Source organism: Camelina sativa, chromosome 5 (assembly GCF_030686135.1).
Source record: "Camelina sativa cultivar CO46 ecotype springtype chromosome 5, ASM3068613v1".
Classification (NCBI taxonomy): Eukaryota; Viridiplantae; Streptophyta; class Magnoliopsida; order Brassicales; family Brassicaceae; genus Camelina; species Camelina sativa.
Window position 1 is genome coordinate 11453538 of NC_141884.1, and position 19968 is coordinate 11473505.

Here is a 19968-nt window from a genome sequence, read left to right on the forward strand (position 1 = left end):
TATATATAAAAAATTATTTCATTATTACTGATTTGTTTCAAGTTAAAAAAAAAAAAATTTCTAGACGTAATCGCCCGCAACTGCAAACGCTTGCGTGAAACAGCTTTTGGAATTCAGTGATTTTAAACGGTTGAGAGCGATTGAAACCGGTTTGTATGATTGGTACCAATCGATAGCAACTGCTACCACCCACAAACGCAACGTTTGTGGGAGGTAGCGGGAGAACCAGTCAACACTTAAGTGTTGTCCTAATAGAGTACACCAGCTTGGTATATTTTTGCATAATATAAGGAATCCAAACATTTTCACAAATTCACCCATATATTTTTTTTAAAAATAGAAAAAAATGAGAGGTTCTAATCTCCTCTAATTAAAAAGGTTTTGGGTTTTGGCTATATCTTATCCAGGACAAAATGTAGAGGGAGAATATCTAATTTTAAATGAGTTCGTATCCGTTTTTGCAATAACGATAAAATAAATACGAAACAGTTTTAGACCAAAAACCCTTAAGACCATCGTCGTCGCCAGATCTAAAACCCTATCAGAGGAGACCATTTCGCGTGAACACAGAGAGTAAGAGATGGCGGGGCCTCTGCTTCGATCTCTTTGGTCAAACACCACTCGAAGATCCTTCTCTTCTCCATCATCATTATCTTCCAAATTCGGATACTCGCTTTCGTCCTTTCGCTCCTTCTCAGCAGCCACCGCTTCCTCGGCTGTAGCTGGAGCTCCTGGTAGCTCGTCGCTCGATCCTGATCGACTCAGGAACGTGGCTGTTATTGCTCATGTTGATCACGGGAAGACAACGCTTATGGACCGGCTTCTCCGTCAGTGTGGTGCTGATATCCCTCACGAGCGTGCTATGGATTCTATTAATCTCGAGCGTGAACGAGGGATCACTATTTCTTCAAAGGTATCGCATTTCTTCTGTTTTGGATTGAAATTAGAGCTAATTGTTACTTCATGCTTGTGAAATTGGTTCTGTATTAGAGTGATGATACGAAGTACTAGGTCCTGTCTGATGAATTAGGTTCTTGAAATGTTGTAGATATGCTATTTTAGTACAGAAATAAGCTTTTCTTAGATCATTTCTTTTCTGAAGTTTTGAATTTGAATTCTCAGTGAGATTTTGAGACTCTAACAAAGCATAAGACTTTCTGTCTTTTTTTTTTTTGTGTGTTATGTTCTGTCTGTGAAGATTTTGAGTGATATTGTTCTGTTCTGTCTGTAAATTGATGTGTTCTTTTCTTGATTCCGTAAGATACTTGTTTATTATTACCACGTAGCAACATCATTTGAAGTTTATGTCGAATTTTCCGACAGGTGACATCCATATTTTGGAAGGACAACGAACTTAACATGGTTGACACACCTGGTCACGCAGATTTTGGTGGTGAGGTATGAGACTGATCCCTCATAAAATGGTTACTTTTTAGCGTATTATTGATTGTCATGCTCGATTTCAGTAGAGTTGCATATCACAATAGTTGACAAGTTTTGGAGAGTTACTCACTTATTTATGCAGAGTGGACATGATATAAATAAATTAAAAGTTTTCAATACCTATACATGTTTTGGTGACAATTTCTAATTACTTTGTTATTCTGAAAATTAAGTTTGAGTTCATGAGTTGTTTGTTTGACAAAACGACATACCTTGGTGATATCTTTGTGACTATTTTTTGCATTTGAAATATAGGTTGAACGAGTTGTTGGTATGGTTGAAGGAGCAATATTAGTTGTTGATGCTGGAGAAGGCCCTCTTGCACAGACTAAGTTTGTTCTTGCCAAAGCCTTGAAGTATGGGCTACGACCTATTCTTCTCTTAAACAAGGTAGATCGACCTTCAGGTATGCATTGCTTTACTCGTTTATTTTGTTTAGTTTATTTCTTTTTATAGATTTATTTAAAATGCTTCCTCTATCTTTTTTGGTTGACAGTCACAGAAGAGAGGTGTGATGAAGTGGAGAGTTTGGTGTTTGATCTTTTTGCGAATCTTGGTGCTACTGGTAATTAATTTACCAAAGTATAATAGATGTATTCTAATTAATTTACGGAATTATTACTAAATCAACATTTCTGCTTTCTCCATTATTTAGAGGAACAACTAGAGTTTCCGGTGCTCTATGCCTCTGCGAAAGAAGGATGGGCATCTTCTACCTATACCAAAGAACCTCCTGTAGATGGTAAGAATATGTCGGAGTTGCTTGATGCCGTAGTAAGACATGTTCAGCCACCAAAAGCAAACCTTGAGGAGCCATTTCTGATGCTGGTAATATAAAACTACGGCTAATGAAATTCTTAACTTGCTTGGCAAATATTGTGTATGCAACTTCTTTTACTTTTTTGATTGTCCAATATCAAGTACGCAACTATTATTTTGATGGCAAGAAATGTCCGAACTGCTTAAGCCCTCGCGGTGATATTTAACTAGCGTTATGCTTCTGACATCCAGGTTTCAATGATGGAGAAGGACTTCTATCTCGGACGAATATTAACTGGAAGAGTAACTTCTGGAGTTGTCCGTGTTGGTGACAAAGTCAATGGACTACGCAAAACTGATTCCGGCTCTGAGAAAATAGAAGAAGCAAAGGTTCCTGTATATATTGCTTTGTACTTTGGTCAGCCGTGTTTGCAAAGTGTTGATATTCTCATCTAAGCAGACACAAACGTTTTTCTCATAGGTTGTGAAGCTAATGAAAAAGAAAGGTACAACCATAGTTTCAATTGACGCTGCAGGGGCTGGTGATATTATCTGTATGGCTGGTTTGACAGCTCCATCAATAGGTCACACGGTGGCTAGTGTAGAGGTAATGTCAAATTGGACAACGTCCCTATTTAATTCTTAGAGCTATTTGAATATAAAGAAGCTTGAAAAAATACTTAATTTTTTATTTGGCTATCACAGGTCACAACTGCACTCCCTACTGTTGAGCTGGATCCACCAACAATTTCTATGACGTTTGGTGTAAACGACTCTCCACTGGCTGGTCGGGATGGCACCCACGTATGTTTAATTATAGTTACAAGATGTAGCTTTAGTCATGTACTCTGCTTTAAAATTCTACAACCTCAGATTTATCTTGGGGTCACTGCATTTTTCTTTTCATGTTAGTTCACGTCAATGTTTGCTGCCCTTAGACCACTCTATGTGGCACATGTTGATAGGCTTTTGCTAATCTGAATGCAGTTAACTGGAGGGAGAATTGGGGACCGGTTACTGGCAGAAGCTGAAACAAATCTTGCCATAAACGTTATTCCAGGCTTGTCAGAGTCATATGAAGTCCAAGGAAGAGGAGAGCTTCAACTTGGTTAGTGCTTTTCCACTTTTTGTTCAGTGTTTCTTCACCTGTATAGATGGATATAAAATGTTTTTCCAGTTTGTGTTCAGTGTTTCTAAACCTGTAGAGATGGATATAAAGTATGAAATACGCCAGAAAAACATGTGACTATTCCTATATCTCTATGCTAGGTAAATTAATCGCTATCGTGTCTAACAGGTATCTTGATTGAGAATATGAGGCGGGAAGGTTTTGAGCTCTCAGTCTCACCACCTAAAGTCATGTAAGTCTCATCTCTTTGTTTGTTTTTCAGAAGTACACTGAATACTATATTCCTCGTATAAGCGGAGTTAGTTGTAGAGGTTATTATATGGTGGTATTGTGGGAGGGTTAACTTGTTACTGTCATGTTACCCTTAAGATAGTGCTAAAATGTTTCTTTTGTGGGATTTTGAAGAATATGGTCTTGCCAATTTGTTTCATAAAGCAACAGAAGCATTCTCTTATTTTTTTACCAAGTTACCTGATTTCTCTGCTGATACTACTACACTAATACATTGGTTGGTCTATTTTGATCTACTAGGGTCTAGGGATTACTTTTTAGCCTAGAAACTAAAAACTATGGTGTATATCTTCTTCTGAATTCTGAGCGTTTTTCCTTTATGATTCAGGTATAAAACTGAAAAAGGACAAAGGCTTGAACCAATTGAAGAGGTGACCATTGAAATTAATGAAGAGCACGTAGGATTAGTGATGGAAGCTCTCTCCCACAGGCGGGCGGAAGTTATTGACATGGGCCCTGTCCCTGGAAATGATGGTAGGACGAGATTGTCACTAACCTGTCCTTCAAGGTTAGCTTTCTAATTTTAATGTACTTTCATAAAATTTTACACGTTGCTCATTCAATCATTCCCCTTGAAGAAATGTAACCAACATGTACTTGTGTTCTACAGAGGTTTGGTTGGGTACAGATGTGTGTTTAGCAGCGACACCCGTGGAACTGGATTCATGCATCGTGCTTTCCTAAGTATGCAACTTTTCTACTTGCATATTCTGCAACTCCAGTCCCCTATTTTGTCCCTCTCTTTTCTCAGTGTTTCTTCTTTCCGAAGCATCACTTCAGTTGACTCCTCTTCTAAAGCAATGATCTACGTCAACATTATCTCTTGCATATATCTGCTAAACATGGTTTCAGCTTCAGATATTGTTAGCTTTCTTGTCAAGAGGATCTATCATAGATGCAAACATATAGCTACCTTTATCATTACAATATCTGTCTGATAGTTAGAGAAGCATCTTAGATATCCAAAAATTATTACTTTCTTCTTCAATTGATAAATGTTTGTGTATTGCGTTCCTGCAGCTTATGAAAAGTACCGAGGTCCGCTTGGAAATGTTAGGAAAGGAGTATTGGTATGTCTATGGCTTGTTGCGCTTATCTCAATAATTTCGCTTGATATTTTTTCTTCATAAAAATTTATGTGCACTCTCAAGTTTTAACTGTAATAATTTCTCTTGATGAAACAGGTCTCCATGGGGTTTGGTACTATTACAGCTCATTCACTGATGAGTTTGGAAGCTCGTGGAATTCTCTTTGTGGCTCCAGGGCTGGATGTGAGAACCATCTATATATGATTAAGAAATATCTATTTCTGTTTATTTCTCGGTTTAGCTGTTCTTGATTGGAACATGTTATGTGGTCTTTCTGCGTTTTGATCCATGCTAATGCTGCATCTTCTTTTGTTTTTTCTGTCTTTAACAGTCATATGATGGTATGATTATCGGTGAGCATTCACGAGATACAGATCTTGATGTAAGTTGGTTTGACTTTCTCCTCTTCATACTGAATTGTCTTAAAATGCCATGAGCTCACTTTCCCTTGCACTACAGGTTAACCCAGTTAGGGCCAAAGAACTTACAAACATTCGTTCTGCTGGAAAAGACGAAAATGTGAAGCTATCTCCACCTCGCCTTGTATGTGTCCTTTTCTCTTTTCACAATATAGAACTGTTTTCTTGATCAAGAACAATAAAATTCCGTACCGTTTTGTGGTTTAACTTTTGAATTCTTTTCGATTCAGATGACACTTGAAGAAGCTATAGGATACGTTGCCTCAGATGAACTTATTGAGGTACATTGTTCATCACTGATTCAAAATCTAGCTAGCCGTATGATCCATGAGGCACATTCTGTTTCCGCCTTCGTATGCATTTACTGTTATTGGTTTAATGTGGTCAGGTAACACCAAAGACGATTCGGTTGAGGAAAAGATGTCTAGACGTTAACAAGCGTAAATCCCTGAGCAAACGAGCCAAAGAGTAAAGTTATCTTCCACACTTGATTCTCCGGTTTTATTTATACTAGAGGCTGTGTTTAGTCTTTTCACAGTCGTAGAAAAAGAAAGTTATTCAATATGTACGAGAAACATTCAGATTTATAGATTCGTAACTTATACACAAGAAGATGCATTCTTCTATTGATAACAATAAGAAAATAGATCGAGCCCCCGATGTTGTATTATCATTATAGACCACCAGATTTATCGTTATAAAGAAAGTTTTGTCGGTGGCCTTGGGTCTATATGACGATTCAGTTAGAAGTGTTTCTTTGTGTTTTAAGTTCTAGTTTTGTCTCATCAAAAGCATGTGTCTCCGTTAATAACTTAATATTAGAAGCTTCAATTCGAGACTTCGAGTAGTAGAATATGAACGGACTTACTTCATGGAATCCGTTGAAACCAGCTGTGTTTATAAAAATTTATCTTCATACGTATTAGAATTCAATTTTTCATCAACCAGATTGAATTAGTTATAACTGCCTGTGGATACCGTTTCACTTAGTTGAAAATATAGAGGAAAAAATCGTAAAGGGACCGTTGTATAAATGTGTAGAAAGAGAAATGTAATCAACGTACGTCCATAAGATGCATGTGGTAAAAAAATGCATGTGGGATGTGGCTATCAAAACACTACTATCGTGCCACACTTCTTTCCTTATATATATCGACCCAACATTACTTACTATATTCATTAACCTTCTGCTTCATCAAAAGGAAAGAGACATCACAAGGAGAGAAAGAGAGAGATGGAAGTAATGCGAGTTCTTCACATGAACAAAGGAAACGGTGAAAACAGTTATGCCAAGAACTAGGGGTGGGCAAACGGGTTAAACGGGTCGGGTTATTCGGTTTAAGCAAAATTCGGGTTGTTAATAATGTCACCGAATTGAACCGAAATTAATTTCGGTTTCGGATCGGTCGGTACTCGGTTTGTTCGGTTCGGATACCTGATTTATATTACCTTCCGAGATTAGCAGAAATTGTTCATATTTCGGTTAATTTAACCCGAAATAAACCCGTTGAAAGAGAAAACAAAGGAAAACAAGTACAAAAGCTTAAAAATATGGTTGCTTCTCATCTAGGAAGCTTTACAAACCATTAAAGAAGCTGCTCAGCTAGCATTGTATCAAGTTTAAAGCTAGCATTACATCATGTACGTTAGTAACTATTAGAAAGTTGTAGAAGTTACACGAAGCATGATAATCTGCATCAAAAAGTACTCAAAAAATCGGCTTCCAAGTCAGTTATATCCAGTCCTCTGTTAAGGCTGCCAATCCGCATCCAAAAGTAGGCAAAAGAGCAGCTTCCTATCTACTACCTGTGCACCATGAAAACCATAACAAAAGACTTAACAAATCTAATAAACAAACAAAAGCAAACATAAACTTAACAATGTAAATCAAATACATAATTAGAAACTAGAATATAGACTTTAATGCAAGACACAAGTAAGCAAACACTAAACTAAACACCTACGTACCATACTTTGTAGAATCATGGAGGAGCTGCCACTGAATTCCGAGAATCTACACAAGAAAAGAAGAGAAATTACAAAAGATTCCAGTATCAAATTGAAAACATAGTAAAGAAACTTAGTGATACTTACCAAGAGATTCCAGAAACTCAACCTCTTCCAACATTTGCACCAAGTTTGATACTTGTGCTTCTGACTTATATGAACACCTTAGCCATTGCTGTGCACATATCAAAACCTCAACCATGTAAGGAGTTAAGGAACTCCTATAAGAGTCTAACACTCGACCACTTGTACTAAAAGCTGACTCAGAAGCCACTGATGAGACTTGAATTGCTAGAACATCTCTAGCAAGTTCTGACAAGATTGGGAACTTAGAACTATTGCACCTCCACCAACTGAGAACATCAAAAGGTAACCCCAAACTGTTTTCAACTCTTACCTCAGTTTTTTCAGTCAAATAGGCCTGTAAGTCATTGCAGCCGGGTTCACTTTTCTTACAACCAACCAACTGATTGTAAAGTGACTCCATCAGCTCACAATCATCATCATCCGAAATGTCACACATGACCGTAGGCTCAAAATCTGGAGGATCTGCATCGACTACTGGTTCACTCAGCCTAAGACTATAATCTTCATACAATTGCTTCATTGCACTTGAAACTGAAGACTCAAGTTGCTTACTTTCTACTGTGTCTTTGCCATAAAGCTGTTCGAAGCAGAGTCCAGCAAACTCCATTTTGTTGCGAGGATCAAAGGCACTGGCTATAATCACTAGAGGATTCATGTTATGCAATCCATCCCAGTACTTCTCAAACTTGTGCCTCATTACATAACCTTGCTTTCGGATCTCCAAATCAGGACTAGAAGACTTAGCGGTTAGATTCCTCTCAATGTCAACAATTTCACTGTAACACAATGTAGAAGTTACTGTCTTTGAAGCTGAGAATGTCAAAGTAGCCTTGTAGAACACTTTCAGAAATTTAACCAATCTTGAAGCTTCCTCCCAATCAGCTGATGTTGGTGGTCCAATCCTTTTTGCTTTCTCCTTCTCATCTACTTCCTCGAAGTAGTCACAATACAACTTATCTTCACTCGCCATTTTCTCAAACGCTACCCTCAGCTTGATAGCAGCAGTTAGCATCAGATAAGTTGAATTCCAGCGTGTGACAACATCTAATGGCAAGCTGCCTCTACATACCTTTCCTGTCTCACACCTCATTGCAAAAGATCTAAGTCTACTAAAGGATGACCTGACATACTTGACTGCATTCCTTATAGCAACTATACTAGAATTGGCCTTCTTCAAACCATCCCCAACAATCAGATTTAGTATGTGTGCACAACACCGCATGTGTAGAAAATCACCACCTCTGACTAGTGCTTCTCCTCCTCTCAGCCTTAACGCATCTGTGAAAATTTCCAGCGCCTTGTCGTTATTCTTTGCGTTATCAACAGTGATTGTAAAAATCTTCTCAATCCCCCAGTCGTCTATGCAATCCATCAATTGTCCAGCAATAGTATCTCCCTTATGATCTGTCACAACCTTAAAACTGAGGATTCTTTTCTGCATTTCCCACTGAGCATTAATCCAGTGCGCTGTGATCACCATATAGTTGGTAGAGGTTGTAGGAGAAGTCCATATGTCTGTAGTCAGAGAAACCCTCTGGTTCGCAGCAGTAAACTGATCCTTCAAAGCTCTCTTCTCTTCCAGATAGAGTGCAACAATGTCTCTCGTACAAGTCCTTCTCGAGATAGTCTTGTAGAGAGGTAACACATTGAAACAGAAACGTTTCCATCCCTCAGACTCGACAAACGAAAACGGCAACTCACTGACAACAACCATTTCATTAACAGCTCTCCTAAACATAACCGGATCAAACTTGATCACCTTCAGATTCCCATTACTGTCACCACTGAGCACCTTCTGTTTTTCCTTCTCATCAAAATCCTTGTATTGTTTACACCTAGCTAAGTGGCCTATCATCGGACTAGTTCCAGCTGTTTTTGAATCACAACCGATCTCTGCAGCGCAATACTTACAAAAGCTCTTACCAGAAACATCATCCTTTTCCAAAAAATGTTGCCATATGAGCGCCCTTTTAGCATACTTCTTCTTTCGAGGTCTTGGTGGTTTAGCAGCAGCAGTGCCAGGTTCTTTACGAGTGTTCCCTGTTAGAACCTCTTCAGTAGGTTCAGGTGGAACCGGCGGCTCCATCTCATTGTGCTCTTCATTCATCTACAGAACATAAAACACACAATCAGCGTTTATAACCATTAAACAACCGATATACATGCACAACAGATAACACAAGGACCATAAACAACAGACAAAACTCACATAAACAGACTTATTTGAAATTATAAAAACCAAACACAACAGACAACACAATAGAACACAAAGACCATAAACAAAAGACATAACTCACATAAACATACTTATTTGAAAGTTCATCAACCAAGCTCTAATTGACTAATCCTAATATGTTGCAGACGATATACAATTATATATATACACAAGTAACACAACAGAACAAACAACACAACAGAACAAACAACCCAATACAAACACAATAAAATAGAACACAAGGACAACAAACCAACAAGACAAAGCCGATAACAAAAGACAAATCCGATAATATGTTTAAAAACTAAACCTTAACCCTAATAAGTAATAATGTAATATGTTACAATCGATAAACAAACACAATAACCCGATAACAAAAGAAGAAAAACTCTAATTTTGAATTATAAACCCTAACCCTAAAATTCCCCAAATCGATTTCGATTTGGGAAATTTTAGGGTTAGGGTTTATAATTCGAAATCACAGATTATCAAGAGGAATGAATGGTAGAGAGTAGCGACAACCTCTGCTTCTGAAGTCTAAACCCTAACCCTAAAATTCCCCAAATCGAAATCGATTTGGGGAATTTTAGGATTAGGGTTTAGAATTCAAAATCAAAGATTATCCAGATGAATGAATGGAGCAAAGAAAAACGAATTATTGATTAGAAAGAAAGAACAAAGAGGAAGAACTAAACTTACTATCAGAGATTCGTAAGCTTTTAGGTCAGAATTCGCAAAAACCCAATATCTTCTTTGTTCTTTTGTTTCGCAAGAGGCGGATAAGAAATGAGAAAACACGGGTTACTTAGGGTTAGTGAGAGTTATTATCCTTATATATGGCTGCATAATCTCGGTCCAAGTAAACCGATCCGGTCCAATTACCGAACCGAACCGAACCGACATCCGAATTTTCTAATTAATTTGACCGATCGGTTTGTCCCTCTCTAACTGGTTGGTACCGATAACCGAAAACATTCGGTTTTCTCGGATCGGTTTATTCGGTTTGCTCCATTTGCCCAGGCCTACCAAGAACTCCACCGGTCAGGTCGATTTTATTTTATCAACAAGATAAAATAATATGTTTTGTTTTCATGTATACACATATATACGAGTGATAAATGCTACAGTATATCTTAAACATGTTGGTTCTCGAACAAAAATAATAGTGACAAACATATAGTGATTTTGTTATTACGCAGCGCAACATAATATCTCTAGGCAGAAGGGTAATGGACGAGGCCTTGAAGAAGCTAATGATAAGCAATTTGGAAATTTCAAGCATTGGGATCGCCGACTTAGGCTGCTCCACCGGTCCGAACAGTCTCTTCTCCATCTCCAACATTATCGACACAATCCAAAACTTGTGTCTTGACCTCGACCGTCCTGTCCCTGAGTTCAGAGTCTCTCTCAACGATCTCCCTAGTAATGACTTCAACCACCTCTTTGCTTCTTTGACCGAGTTTTACAACCGGCTTAATCGTAAAAAGGATGGTTTAGGGCTCGGTTGTGGAGGAGGAGAATCATGTTTTGTGTCGGCGGTCCCTGGCACCTTTCACGGACGTTTGTTTCCTCGCCGGAGCCTTCATTTTGTTCATTCGTCTTCTAGTTTACACTGGTTGTCTCAGGTGTGTACTGTTTAATTTCTATATATATGCGGCATTTCACTTATTAGTATAGTTACGAACATTTTTTTTAAAAAAAATTAGTGTTTTGGCCGGAAAAATTAGTGTTTTTAACTCATAATAGCACTCTGGAAAAATGAATTGTCACCTATTATGAGTTATGGCCGGAAATGCTGATATTCTATTATTTAGTTGTGGCCGGAACATCATCGTTGTGACAATTTTTAATTCACAATTAAAATATACAAAAAAAATTGAAAACCATGTGTTTTTTTTTTCTGGTGTCGGGCCTAAAGAGATGTCATCGAATTTTAGTGCGTGGCAATTTTATCATTTATGAAATCATACAATAGTACAACCAAAAAAAAAAAAAAATCAGAAACCAAGTGGTTTATATACACACACAAGAAATTACAAATGTGGTCCACATAATTTTATCAAAATATCACTCATTATACGGTAAATAGAAAATGCTAACAAGTTATATTATCATATATTAAGGTTCCATGTCGTGAGGCTGAGAAGGAAGACGGCGTTAATTCAGCTGAGTTATACAACGTAGGGAAAATATACATATCAAAGACAAGTCCTAAGAGTGCACATAAAGCTTATGCTCTTCAATTCCAAACTGATTTCTCGGCCTTTCTGGAATCACGGTCCAAAGAGTTGGTTCCTGGAGGCCGAATGTTTTTATCACTATTCGGTAGAAGCACACAGGATCCTACAACCGACGAGAGTTGCTATCAATGGGAACTCCTAGCTCAAGCTCTTATCTCCATGGCCAAAGAGGTATGGTGGTGTATATATTTTGACGTTTAATTAGAACCATTATGTAAAATAGTCTCATAGCCATAGGATTATAAATAGCCCATATTAATATGTAAGGATCTAATACTGACACGTTACATGACCAATAAAGGCCTAGTAATGTGGCCCATGTGTTCTTCCCAAATTTGTTGAATATATTTATTTTCTTAGTCAATTTTCTTTTTCAAAGTATTGAAATTAGTCAATTTATATAGAGAAAATTGATACATACAATCTACAAATAGCTTTGATATATAATATCTTATCAATTGTATCAATTAGATATTGACGCATGTTAATCATAAATTTACTAAAATATTTTAAAAACAAAAATAGAAAAATTCTAAACTTGTGAAGTGAACTTAGTGCAATGGCAGGAAATAAGTTCAATTGTAGAAGGTACCATCACAACAGCAATTGAGTCCCGATTCCTACGAATGTAGGGATTTGACTAATGGGCCAGCCAATTGGTTGACAAAAAAAAAAAAAAATTCTAAACTTATCATGTAAATTATATATACGTCAAAATCTCCCCCTTCCCCCGACCCACTAAAATATAAATTTGTTTGTATATTAAAAAAATCATTTTATTGAACATATTTTTTAGTTTATTAAATTATTAACCTCATTCTGTTGGGAATTATTTTTATTTGTTACTATATGTGATATTAATTATAATATATTTGCCACAAATTATAATATAATTTCTTGATTTATGTATCAAAATATCAAGGTATTTATTAAATATATAAGTATTTAAGAAACTTAATTATTGTAGATTATTTCTTGCGATTCTCTACAATACGATCAAACTAATCTTGGCTTTGCTCTAAAACGTCTAGTTTATTAGATCGATTGTTAGCCCAATGCCCCAATCATAATAGTATCGGACTAATAGATGATATATCTCAACCAAGTTTAATTTCTTTTTATTTGATGATAGGATATAACTAATAGGTATTTTCTTTATCTAAGGGTATTATCGAAGAAGAGAAGATCAATGCTTTTAACACTCCTTACTATGCTGCAAGCTCCGAAGAACTGATAATGGTGATAGAGAAAGAAGGGTCATTTTTAATCGATCGGCTTGAGATAAGTCCCATTGATTGGGAAGGTAGGAGTATCAATGAGGAGAGTTATGACCTAGTAGTACGGTCCAAACCCGAATCCCTAGCTAGTAGACGAAGATTTTCTAATACCATCAGAGCTGTGGCCGAGCCGATGCTAGAACCTATGTTTGGGGAGAATGTAATGGACGAACTTTTTGAAAGGTATGCAAAAATCGTAGGAGAGTACCTCTATGTGAGCTCACCTCGATTTGTTATCATTATTCTTTCGCTCGTTAGAACGGGTTGATCGTGTTATAACATGTGCTATATACATGTCGTGGGTCTGTAGTAACAAGATTTGTAAATTTCCTAATCAATTATCATTTGCTTCGTTAATAAATTAAAACATTGAAATAAAGTGTGATTCCAATAGTTGGGAGGTTGTCATCAGAGACAATATTTTGGATGATGAGTGGAAGCAGGGTTGATTTCTGAGTTCCCAGTTGGGGAGGATAGTTAACCAATGATTACAATAGGGAAAGAGATATTAGATGTATGAATGGTTTATGCAAGCAATGCATGATCGTAAAGGTTTTAGGAAGAATATCAATCCTAAGTAGGAAACTAAGGGAGATGTGGAAACCACGATGGGTTATTCACGTGGTGGATCTTGCAAGACAGTTTTTTGAGGTTTGACTTGAAGCATGGGAGGTGAATTTGGCAGCTTTAACTGGGGACCACGGCGAATTTGTGCTGACATTTTTTGTTATTAATAAATAATGAAATGCTTGTTTTTTTTTTTGTGCACCGTATAATGAGATGCTTGTTTTCTCTATTTTTCTACCAAAAAAAACGAACACCATACAACACTGTGAACATCTAAGTGCAAAGTGTAGTTGTACGTAAGAATAAATTAAGTAAGTTCGGGTGAAAAGCAGGTGATGCTTTTAGTGGTAATGACGATGTATTGAAGAAGAAATAAGGCAGATCGTTTGTTTCTATAGGGAGAAAATCAATCTTTGAAGAAGTAACAAAATTAAACACATAGGCTCCAACTGGTGACCAGTTTTTAGAGAAAGAATGAAAAGGAATGTGTTGTTTCTACTTGTTCCTCATTTTTGTTACTATTTACTAATAACATATTTTCCAAATTCTAAAACATGAACCCCACACTATTCTTATGAGTTTCTTTTTTTTTAGGAATCACATAAGAAATTTGTCTCTCTCCAAATTTGATGTGAAACAAACAGGAAAACAAATTAATTATTATTTAAAAAAAATTCATGTAAAAGTCTAATAAATTATTTAAAAAACGTTGATGATAACGTTTAACTTCAACCTAACTACAAAAAGGACATCTATATTAACATTTTTTTTTTGTCAACCGAACTTTAAATTAAAAGAGAACTCCAAGGTTGGTTGCCCAAACCGGAGGGAAGAAGTTTACAAAAGTAGTTTCTGAAACTAAAGAGCGCGATGAACGGACCAGACAATCTGCCCTCACATTTGACGAACGCGGGATCCTGCGTAGTATGAAATCGGGGATGGAAGATCTGAGTAAATTGAAATCATCCAACAGGTTGGAGAATGCGGGCTATTCATCAGGAGATTGCACCATCGCCACCAGCTCTGCACAGTCAGTTTCGAAAAGGGAACAAACAACGCCAGCCGCCAACAGAGACTCCATAGCCCAGATCAAGGCTTGTAACTCCGAATGTAGAAGTGAGGGGGTTTGTCTATAGCATCTTGCTCCCATAAGTAACACTTTGTCCTCTCTATTGCAATAACACCAGCCCAAGCCCGCAAAGGGATCAGACCCCTTCCAGGATCCATCAACCTGACAACGCGGAGAAGGTTCCAGATCTTCCATAGGTGTCGAATAATCCATGGCTCTGCCTGTGAATGACCTCGCCTCCTCCCACAAAATTCGATCATTAGCCGCCTGATTTATAATGTCTATTGGCGCTGCCTCCATACCCTGAAAAACCTTTTTATTCCTATCCTTCCAAATTGACCATAAATCCAAGGTAGACAAGAACAAACATCCGAGGCACTCGATTGAGATGTCTCCCGCCAGAATAAGAAGTCTAAATTAGAATAAACTGAGCCATAGGGTAAACCATCGGATGTTAACAAAACCGGGGATAAATCCCAGATCCTACGAGACCGAGAACACACAAAGAGAGCGTGATTTATCGTCTCCTCCGCCAGCCCGCACCGTGTACAAAGAGTGTCGCACCGAACACCCCGATGAGCTAGCCGTTCCAACACTGGAAGAGAACCAGAAGCTATTTGCCAGAAAAAGTGTTGAACCTTTGAGGGAACGTCAAGTTTCCAAACTTGTGCCCGAAGGGCCGTACACGTCGGTCCGGACTCAACTACCTTAGTTAGATCACGGGCTAGCCGATAACCCGATTTGACCGTATACTTCCCGAATTTAGTGTAGTGCCAAATCAGTCGATCCGGTTTATAGAATTTACTGATTGGCATAGCCTGAATAATCTGAATATCCTCTGGATCCATGTACTCCTCAAGGATGGGCATATACCATTCCATAGTGTGTGGATTGATCAAATGATTAACCATTAAATTAGGATGGAGCAATCTCCCGCGACCATTAGCTGGTCTTGGGTGGCTATCCGGTATCCAAGGATCTTTCCATACCGAGATATCACAACCAGATCCCAATGCCCATCTTGCTCCTTTTTCCACTAAACTTTTTTGTTGAAAAAATACTCCTCCAAGCAAAAGAGGGAGAATATGGCTTTTTGGCCAAAAGAGGATGTTTATTCCTAAAATATCGACCTCGCATCACACGAGCCATTAGAGATGTTGGGTAATGAATTAAACGCCAATACTGCTTAGCCAACATCGCATCATTGAATTGCTCCAAATCACGAAAACCCAAACCGCCTTCGCATTTATCATTACACATTTTATCCCAAGCTACCCAGTGCAACCCACGAGCTTTGTCGTTAGACCGCCACCAAAATCTTGAAATGGCACTTGTTAATTTAGACGTTAATGCCTGTGGCAATTTAAAACAGGACATAACATGAGTTGGGAGAGCCAACGCCACTGACTTGATCATAATTTCCTTGCCGCCTTTCGATAGATATTTCGCCGACTAACCATTCACACGATCATGTAACAGATCATTAACATAACTAAAAACCTTAGTTCGCGATCCTTGAAGGCTTTCAGGAATGCCCAAATAAGAGCACATACCGCCTTCTTTTGAAATACCAATAACAGACTTCAATTGGGTTCTTATGTCCTCCGAGACTTTTTTACCAAACATGATAGACGACTTTTCCAAGTTAACCTCCTGTCCGGATGCTTTTCCATACTTTCCTATGATTTTCGTACTACATTCCGTCGCTTCTGCTTTACAGAAGAATAAACTATCATCTGCAAAAAGCAAATGCGAGATGGTAGGGCAATCCCGAGCTAACGTAATACCAGTAAGTTTATCCTCCCTTTCAGCCTTTTTGATATTAGCTATCAACACCTCCATGCAAAAAATAAATAAATACGGTGAGAGCGGATCTCCCTGACGTAAACCTCTCTGAGGTATAATAGAACCACGGGGTTGACCATTGAGAAGGACTTGATACGAAACTGAGGTGACACACCACATAATCCAGGAAATCCACTTTCGATCAAACCCTAACCCAACCATAACTGCTTCCAAAAAATCCCATTCAACCCGATCATATGTCTTGCTCATATCCGTCTTAAAAGCCAGAAAATCCGATTTACATCGATTATTAGTATTTAACCCATGGAACATTTTCTGAGCAACAAGAATATTATCCGTTATCAGACGACCAGAAACAAAGGCCGATTGAGTCTCTGAAATAATAGAAGGTAGATACCTCTTTAATCAGAACCACATGATTTTTTGATATAATTTTATAACTCACGTTACAAAGACTAATCAGCCTAAACTCCGCCATACGCTGGGGTCTTTCATTTTTCGGAATGAGACAAATATTTGTCTCATTCAATCTTTTATCGAAGCATCCCGTATTAAAAAATTCTCTAACCAAAGCCACCAAATCCCCTTTCAAAGAGGACCAAAACCGTTGAAATAACAATGCTGCCATACCATCAGGACCTGGTGTTTTCTCCGGATGCATTGCAAATAGAGCTTTACAAACTTCCGATTCGGAGATAGCCTTTGTTAAATCCCGATTCATGGAGTCTGTAACAAGTGGAGACACCTCATTAAGCATCTCTGAGATGTCCCTCAAATCCGATTTCTTAAAAAGATCCTGGAAATATTTGGAAGCAATATTCTCCATACCCGATGGCGACTCATTCCAAACATTATCGGATGAAGTACATTTTGAAGTACATTTTGGTCTATACCCTTTAAGTTTTACTTATTTAACTTTTTTTTTACAACATTAACTCCTAAAACAATTCCATAAATAACATTGCAGATAAACTCAAAAACTAAATTTTCTTAAATTGACCAACATTTGTTACATTTATTGCTATAAAATCTTAAGAACATCTATACATTCCGATTTTTCCAAAAACAACTCTATCCATTAAAGTTTTAACCCATTAAATCTCCAAAACTATTTTTATGGATGCTAGAATCTCTCAAATTTAAATGATATACAATAGATTTTCCATAACAAAAATTTATAATATCCATAATTATATTAACATTAATAAATTTCCTAAACCGAAATTCCAATTATAAAATGTCACATTAAATATGTTGAAAACCTCCCATATAATTTGGTTTATTTTTTATTTTTTGAGCAATTACGAAAAAAATAAAATATTTCTATTAATTATCATAAACTATATATATTGACATGCACTACAACAAAAACGGTATTTGACGTCGGTCATTAGTGACTTTAACGTCATTTTCAAACTGACTTTAAAGTAATAACATCGGTTTAAAAACCGTCGTAACATTACGTGACGTTAAGTATATTAACTTCAGTTTATAAAATGACGCTTACTTTTGCGTCGGATTAATTAGCGTCGGTTTTAGTAATCTTAGCAACGATTTTCTTCCGACGTGTTCTCACTTGTAAACCGACGTGTATTTGTTTTTTTTGTTTCTTCTCCAGATTGTTTATGCTCATCAGTATATATAACTCAAATCTAAATGTTATTTGAAAAAATAACTCAAATTTCAAAAAGAACTCAAATAAAGCTCCCTTAATTAAATAAATCTGTTTTACATAGAATATAAATGTCACTTTAACAGTTACACACATATGCCATCTTATTATCCATGTATCTCGCAATTCTCCTCTTCAGTTATTTGCTTTTGTTCTGGCCTGGAATCATATACAAATACCAGACTTATATAAATATTATAAAAATTAATTAGTATACTATAATGAAAATGATGTGATGTGATTCTTACATGGTCGTTTGATACAATAGATGAAGAGTGTCAAATGCTGCTGGATGAAACATGTTGTTAACCTCTATATCTCCCTTCCTGCTCTTGCACAAGATAATTCTAAATTCAGCTCAACAAATGAAGTCAAGCAAAAAAATCAGTTCATCATTTAGAGGAAGCTGAAATACAAAACCAAAGACTTATCATATAACTCCAATGGCTAGATAAATTGTTCAGATTTTGGCAGTTTAAAGATTACTACAGGGAATAGCCATTACCTCTTCAGGATCAACCATATTTTGGAAAAGAAACCGGAAGTAGTACTAATCCAACTGTAACATCTCTACCTCTTGCATCAGTTGCCAATCCTGATCAATCGTCCACACCTTTTTCCAAACTAAAAATTGACTTATTCTCCAACAGTCTAAGGCCCTAAGTTAACATTCTGCAATCTCTTCTCACACTTTGTAAACAATCTCAAAACCATATACTAGTATCTTGATTAAAGAAAAAGCTACAATCTCTTGTTATTCACACCTATTGTAGCTTATGCTATAACTCATATGCCCCTGTGACATGTAAAACAAAACATATACGTAGTTGCTCTTCTTGATGAGCAACCAAAAACATCATTGCCAAAACTAGAGGGTAAATCAACCAAATTAAAACATTGGAACAAGTCCACGATGCTCCTTGAAGATCCTCAAAGATTATACTCTCAAGTCTCAACTTATTGAAGTCGTGGAAAACAAAAACTTGAGGCAGTCTTGGCTTAAATCAACTCCTTTTTCTAAATCGATATTGACAGTGAAAATTGAGCAACCAAGCTTCTCTTAGAATCAGGTCAATCTGTGACTTAATCTCTGGCCAGTTCCTCTGTACCAATTGAGAGCCAACAAAATGGATCGATGCATTCAAACACTAACATTTCAATTTTCCGCATAAACTATCACGATTCTAATCAATGTTCGAAAACCTAACGAAGAACATCTCCGATCAAGTTCCAAGTTAGAATCGATACCTGAGTTGGCGGATTCAAGATGAGAGGATGCTTGATCCGTCACAGAGAGCATCAATTTTAGATCTACTTCTCCGCCTCTGAGCTTGAATCCAAATTGATTGAAATCAGAGCTCCATATACCATAGCGAGGAGAAGCTTAGACGAAGAACTCGTAAATGGAAGAGATGAGAAACAATCGAAAGCTCATAAAATTATGTTAATGGAAGAAATCATTTTTTTTAATCTTTTAGATAAATGACACAAAACAAAATGTCGGTTTCTTAAGTGACGCAAAATTCCTTCCTAATCGAAAATTTTAAGTCGGTTTATCAACTGACGTTAATATACCGACGTTATCCAGCGTCTTTTTTTGTAGTGATGGAAAATTATAAACTATAAAAATATGCTAATTTGGTAAAACAATTAACATAATTAAACTTGATAAAAAAAAATTATTTTGATTAATATTTTTTATGCAAAAACTTATTTTGATTTTGGTGAGATGGGTTGGCATTAATCCCATATAGGGAGTTAAGTGGAATTGTTTTTTTAAAACACTTTTATAGCATGAAATAAATGTATTACTAGATTATACATATACCTTAAAACCTTGAAAACACTACAAAAATCCTATATTTTGAATACTTATATCAAATACCTGTAAAATTTTAT

General features: G+C 36.8%; 3 protein-coding genes and 1 long non-coding RNA gene across 9 annotated transcripts; 2 read left to right on the forward strand and 2 right to left on the reverse strand.

Moving 5' to 3' along the window:
• The first annotated feature begins 428 nt into the window (after positions 1-428).
• On the forward strand, positions 429-5859 carry LOC147943583 (uncharacterized). Its single transcript, XM_087449918.1, has 18 exons — positions 429-913; positions 1324-1398; positions 1699-1849; positions 1940-2008; positions 2099-2271; positions 2455-2592; positions 2684-2809; positions 2908-3006; positions 3190-3310; positions 3500-3563; positions 3951-4130; positions 4233-4306; positions 4643-4692; positions 4807-4893; positions 5042-5092; positions 5170-5253; positions 5360-5410; positions 5518-5859. The coding sequence occupies exons 1-18, from the start codon at positions 581-583 to the stop codon at positions 5599-5601; spliced, it is 2010 nt and encodes a 669-aa protein (XP_087306044.1). The 5' UTR covers positions 429-580; the 3' UTR covers positions 5602-5859.
• Positions 5860-10562: 4703 nt separating this feature from the next.
• Positions 10563-13316, forward strand: LOC147943584 (jasmonate O-methyltransferase-like). Of its 2 annotated transcripts, XM_087449920.1 has the most exons (4): positions 10563-10860; positions 10936-11063; positions 11562-11849; positions 12843-13316. In XM_087449920.1, the coding sequence occupies exons 1-4, from the start codon at positions 10668-10670 to the stop codon at positions 13221-13223; spliced, it is 990 nt and encodes a 329-aa protein (XP_087306046.1). In that variant the 5' UTR covers positions 10563-10667; the 3' UTR covers positions 13224-13316. The 2 variants fall into 2 exon arrangements, with proteins under 2 accessions (XP_087306046.1, XP_087306045.1); XM_087449919.1 differs by having other exon boundaries at positions 10565-11063.
• Positions 13317-14510: 1194 nt separating this feature from the next.
• On the reverse strand, positions 14511-17223 carry LOC147943585 (uncharacterized). The gene is made up of 7 exons (XM_087512283.1): positions 16878-17223; positions 16145-16771; positions 16000-16043; positions 15722-15944; positions 15156-15627; positions 15020-15074; positions 14511-14918 (listed from the first exon to the last, which is right to left on the reverse strand). The coding sequence occupies exons 1-7, from the start codon at positions 17221-17223 to the stop codon at positions 14511-14513; spliced, it is 2175 nt and encodes a 724-aa protein (XP_087368409.1).
• Positions 17224-18091: 868 nt separating this feature from the next.
• LOC147943586 (uncharacterized) lies at positions 18092-19596 on the reverse strand. Of its 5 annotated transcripts, none has more exons than XR_015556695.1 (4): positions 19318-19596; positions 18575-18693; positions 18318-18395; positions 18092-18228 (listed from the first exon to the last, which is right to left on the reverse strand). It is a non-coding gene; the product is annotated as an uncharacterized LOC147943586 (long non-coding RNA). The 5 variants fall into 5 exon arrangements; XR_015556692.1 differs by having other exon boundaries at positions 18575-19172; positions 19318-19579; XR_015556693.1 differs by having other exon boundaries at positions 18092-18223; positions 18575-19172; positions 19318-19540.
• Between the last annotated feature and the right edge of the window lie 372 nt (positions 19597-19968).

Bases quoted from the DNA above. Each gene is read 5' to 3' on its own strand.
- LOC147943583 (XM_087449918.1), top strand. From the start codon at position 581: ATGGCGGGGCCTCTGCTTCGATCTCTTTGGTCAAACACCACTCGAAGA. The intron at 4,131-4,232 runs GTTAGCTTTCTA...TGTGTTCTACAG, and splicing joins TCACTAACCTGTCCTTCAAG to AGGTTTGGTTGGGTACAGAT. The intron at 5,411-5,517 runs GTACATTGTTCA...TAATGTGGTCAG, and splicing joins CCTCAGATGAACTTATTGAG to GTAACACCAAAGACGATTCG.
- LOC147943584 (XM_087449919.1), top strand. From the start codon at position 10,668: ATGGACGAGGCCTTGAAGAAGCTAATGATAAGCAATTTGGAAATTTCA. The intron at 11,064-11,561 runs GTGTGTACTGTT...TCATATATTAAG, and splicing joins GTTTACACTGGTTGTCTCAG to GTTCCATGTCGTGAGGCTGA. The intron at 11,850-12,842 runs GTATGGTGGTGT...TCTTTATCTAAG, and splicing joins TTATCTCCATGGCCAAAGAG to GGTATTATCGAAGAAGAGAA.
- LOC147943585 (XM_087512283.1), bottom strand. From the start codon at position 17,223: ATGGAGAATATTGCTTCCAAATATTTCCAGGATCTTTTTAAGAAATCG. The intron at 15,628-15,721 runs GTCGATATTTTA...AAAAAAGTTTAG, and splicing joins AATGGCTCGTGTGATGCGAG to TGGAAAAAGGAGCAAGATGG. The intron at 14,919-15,019 runs GTTTATTCTAAT...TCAATTTGGAAG, and splicing joins ATGGTTTACCCTATGGCTCA to GATAGGAATAAAAAGGTTTT.